This window comes from Echinops telfairi, unplaced genomic scaffold, assembly GCF_000313985.2.
Source record: "Echinops telfairi isolate 266 unplaced genomic scaffold, ASM31398v2 ScPeMD7_2010;HRSCAF=2546, whole genome shotgun sequence".
In the NCBI taxonomy this organism is placed as follows: domain Eukaryota; kingdom Metazoa; phylum Chordata; class Mammalia; order Afrosoricida; family Tenrecidae; genus Echinops; species Echinops telfairi.
The window spans coordinates 15084121-15087693 of NW_022105908.1; the positions used below are offsets into that span (position 1 = coordinate 15084121).

The window sequence follows — 3573 nt, forward strand, 5'->3', positions numbered from 1 at the left end:
GGTTACAGTGGGGCGGGGTGGGGAGTGTCTTATAAGGCCTGTGGCTGCGAATGGTGTGTTCCCATGCCCTCTCATTTCTATGCCATCCCTGGGTGGTATCCCAGTTGGTCTGGACTTGGGTTGGCACAAGAGAAGGAGCCAGGCCCAGGGTCACCGGCTGAAATCCTGGCTCCTGATGACCCCGTGTGAACCTCTGCTGTTCAGCATTCTCCTTAAAAGTGGGGTCAAGGTGCCTAGGGTGTCAGTGGGTGGTGAGCCTTCACACAGTTTGGCTGCTACCTTCTGTGGGTCATCTGGGCGCTTGGAATCGAGAGGAGGCAGCATGGCTCCTGGCAGGTTCTAACAAGATCGCTTCTTCCGCTGTCTGTGCAGGGATTTGGACTTAAAGAAGGCCATCTACCAGAAGACAGCTTGCTATGGCCACTTTGGGAGAAGCGAGTTCCCATGGGAAGTTCCGAAGAAGCTTGTGTTTTAGGGCTGATGGGGTGACCTGGCCTTTGGGGAACTCACTGGAGGGAACTGAATGGCACGTTCCCCCTCCCCTTCACCTCAACTCTCAGGTCCCCTGAGCCCCAGGCCATTGGCTACCTCTCGCCGATTCCCAGCCCACAGGGCGAAGTCAGGTCCCTTATGGTGCCCTGTCCTGGACCACCATGAATGGCCAGAGGCAGGACTGTCTGGTGCTGGGCTCAGGACTCCTTGGGAAGAGAATGACAACGTTCCCTGCTCATCTTTCAGGCCAAGGTGGTATAATTTATCTTTCCCTTCATTTTCTGACCCAGCCTAGACCTCGTCAGCTCCCTCACACAGCCCTGCATGTGCCAAGGGCGCATCTCTCATAGCTCCCGGGGGGACCCGAGGCTCTGAGTGCTTGCCTCGCCACCACCTCTGCAGCCAGTGCTCCCGAGCCAAGGCCTGGCTGCGACAATAAGCACTGGCATCTCTTCTGCACTCACGTTGTGCAAAGACCGAGCGCCACACCTGTCTCATTTCCTCTTCTGTGCAACACCGTGAGAGGGCGCCTTCTGAACCGGGCCCAGTGCCATGGAGTCCGCTCTACTTGATAGCTGCCCTACAGGACAGAGGGGCACTTCCCCACAGGATTCCTAGGGCTGTGCTCTTAGGGAAGCAGACGGCCGCATGAGCAGCGGATGGATTCAAACCCCAGTCTCTTGGTGAGCGCTTCACCTCCGCACCCCCAGGGCCCCTAGACCCCCTTTTATACCCACAGCTCCCACATAAGAGCACGGTTACAGCAACCCTAAACCCTTTAATCCAGATCCACAGCCTCTCTTCAATCTCTTTGCCTCTGCTCAGGCCCGCTTCGGGCACGAAGCAATGGTGGACCAGCTCAGTGCACAAAACCCAGGTCACAGGCCTAGGGTCTGATGTGTACCCCTCAGGGTGCGGGGAGCTGCGTCCTTGCTTGGCTTTCCTCCCATGAAGTTGCCTTGCTGGTCTTCCGTCTGCCTTCTTCCCAGCTCCTGGGACCGTGGGCTCAGCTAGGGGCCCTGTAGGCACTGGACGCCTTTCCAGGCACGGGGTGCTGGTTCTGATGTAAGTCTGAAGTATGTCTGTGAAGCCGCCTACACGGAGTCCAGGCTCACCCTGGCCATCCGGGTAAAGAACTCTTCAGGGCGGTGAAAAGAAGTGTCTCCTGCCCGTATGTGACAGGACATGCTTAGGGCTTCCCCCCCAGGAAGGGCTCTTCATCTCCGAAAGGTCTCTAGTCCCTTCCAGCAGAGAAGGGAGTTGACCATCTGTGATGTGAAAATCCAAACTTTTATTACGACTCGCCACCCCCACCCCCACCAAATGTTGTTATACCCTTCTGCCCCCCACCCAAGAGAAAGAAACAACGTCGTCCTGGTCAACATGCTTGTAAACAAATGTTCGTATGAAACGAAGGACTTGATGTGTTAACAGTTCCTGCTAGAACAGTGAATAAAAGCTCTCCATATGCCTCATCTTTGTCAGCCAAGCCCCAGGGACTCCCACTCCTGGGGCAGCATTACAGATCCTCCATCCCTGGGAAGCCTGGGCATCCTCCCCCCTCCGAGTCCCTGACTTGGGCCTCTACACGCTCATCGATGTGAGACATGTCATCCCATCCGGGCTAGGTTTTTGTTCACCTGCCATTACTGTGCTCAGTCACCGTGTTCCCTTACTTATTCCTGGGCACACCCCGAGGAATTTTTAGTGAACCCATTTTACATATGGGGAACCTGAGGCTGAGGAATTGAAGCAAGAGTCTTGGCTGGGAAGTGCTCGGCTGTGGGAGCATGTGCTTCTTGGTTGCGTTAAGCTGCTGCCCCAGGTCTCTTAGGTGCATGGTTCCTCCTCCTCATTATTGCCAACGGTCTGCCGGAAGACCAGCACCCAGACCATTCCTTATCCAATGATTGAAAACGGACTGAGTGAATGAAGGCCAAGGGTTTAATCTGCAGGAAGATGAGTCAGACCTTTGACTGGGTATCATTTTCCTCTCACTCATTTTGTTTGATTATAAGGAAGAGAAACATTGTTTTCCATTAGAAGGTTGTCCCCGAGGTGTGATCAGTGCTGATGGGGAGACGGGACTGCGCCGTTGCCTACAGCAGACTGTTAGCTGAAGGGGTCAGGATTGCAGACCTTAAGGGTAGGCTCCTGGGTGAGGGAGCTGGATTAAGTCCCGGCAAGCTTGCTGAGAGCCTGATAGCAGACCCAGGTGTGGAATATTCTGCACAGACAATAACACACGTCGTTCCAGAATGCACACAAAGGAAAACATGGAACACATGAGATGGCCTAATATGTGCGTCTGGGGAAACTAAAATAATGGATGATCACAGGAAAATAAACCAATTAATCAATCGTTAAAACAACAATTCTTAAAAGAAAATAAGTAGTGAAAGCAAAAAAGCAGAGCTCTGACGTTCCCAAATGCTAAAATATCAAGGCGTCGAGGAAGCAGGGAAGGAGACTGAAAGCACGTGGCTAGTAAGGTGGACGGGTCCCAAGAGCATGACTGCCCCTGGGAGCCAAATGGGGATGAGGGAGGGATCAACTAATAGAATGCTAAATGATACGTTAGAGGGCCATGTGACGGTCAGTGACCCTGGAATGGGCATGGTAATCTGTAAATAGGACTATGTTCCCACCCACACGTGGCCCTTTATTGTATGTCGTACATGCAGAACAAACCCAAGGAGTGTGAATGGCAATTGCTGCCCACCGGCCTGGCCCATGCCCACTTCTGCCTCTCTTTGGACTTTGCCGCACCCACAACTCCTCTCCCCACTTCTTTTTTTCTCCCAAACAGGCCACACTCATTCCTGTTCCAGGACCTTTGATGAACATTTCTCTTCCTCCAGGTGGGGTGGGAAGGCCATTGAAATGCGTGCTGAGGATGGCGAGGGAAAGTTTGAACTGAGAGATGGACAGTACTTTGGGGGAAAAGCATTATGATGGGTCAATGGGAGAAAAGATTGACAACTTGGCCTGTGGCTGGTTGAAGTGGGAGATGTATGACAAGATCTTTAAAAGCAATGTTTCCCTGTGACCTCAGTACAAGGTGAGAAGTGGTGTGACAAA

General features: G+C 53.1%; 1 protein-coding gene across 2 annotated transcripts in view; it reads left to right on the top strand.

Moving 5' to 3' along the window:
• MAT1A (methionine adenosyltransferase 1A) overlaps positions 1 to 1967 on the top strand; it is an 18531-nt gene extending 16564 nt beyond the window's left edge. For both annotated transcript variants that reach the window (XM_045293522.1, XM_004712977.2), the window contains one exon: positions 373 to 1967. In XM_045293522.1, coding sequence (XP_045149457.1) covers positions 373 to 475 — 103 coding nt within the window. In that variant the 3' untranslated portion in view covers positions 476 to 1967. The remainder of the gene's footprint in view (positions 1 to 372) is intronic.
• Positions 1968 to 3573: the final 1606 nt, after the last annotated feature.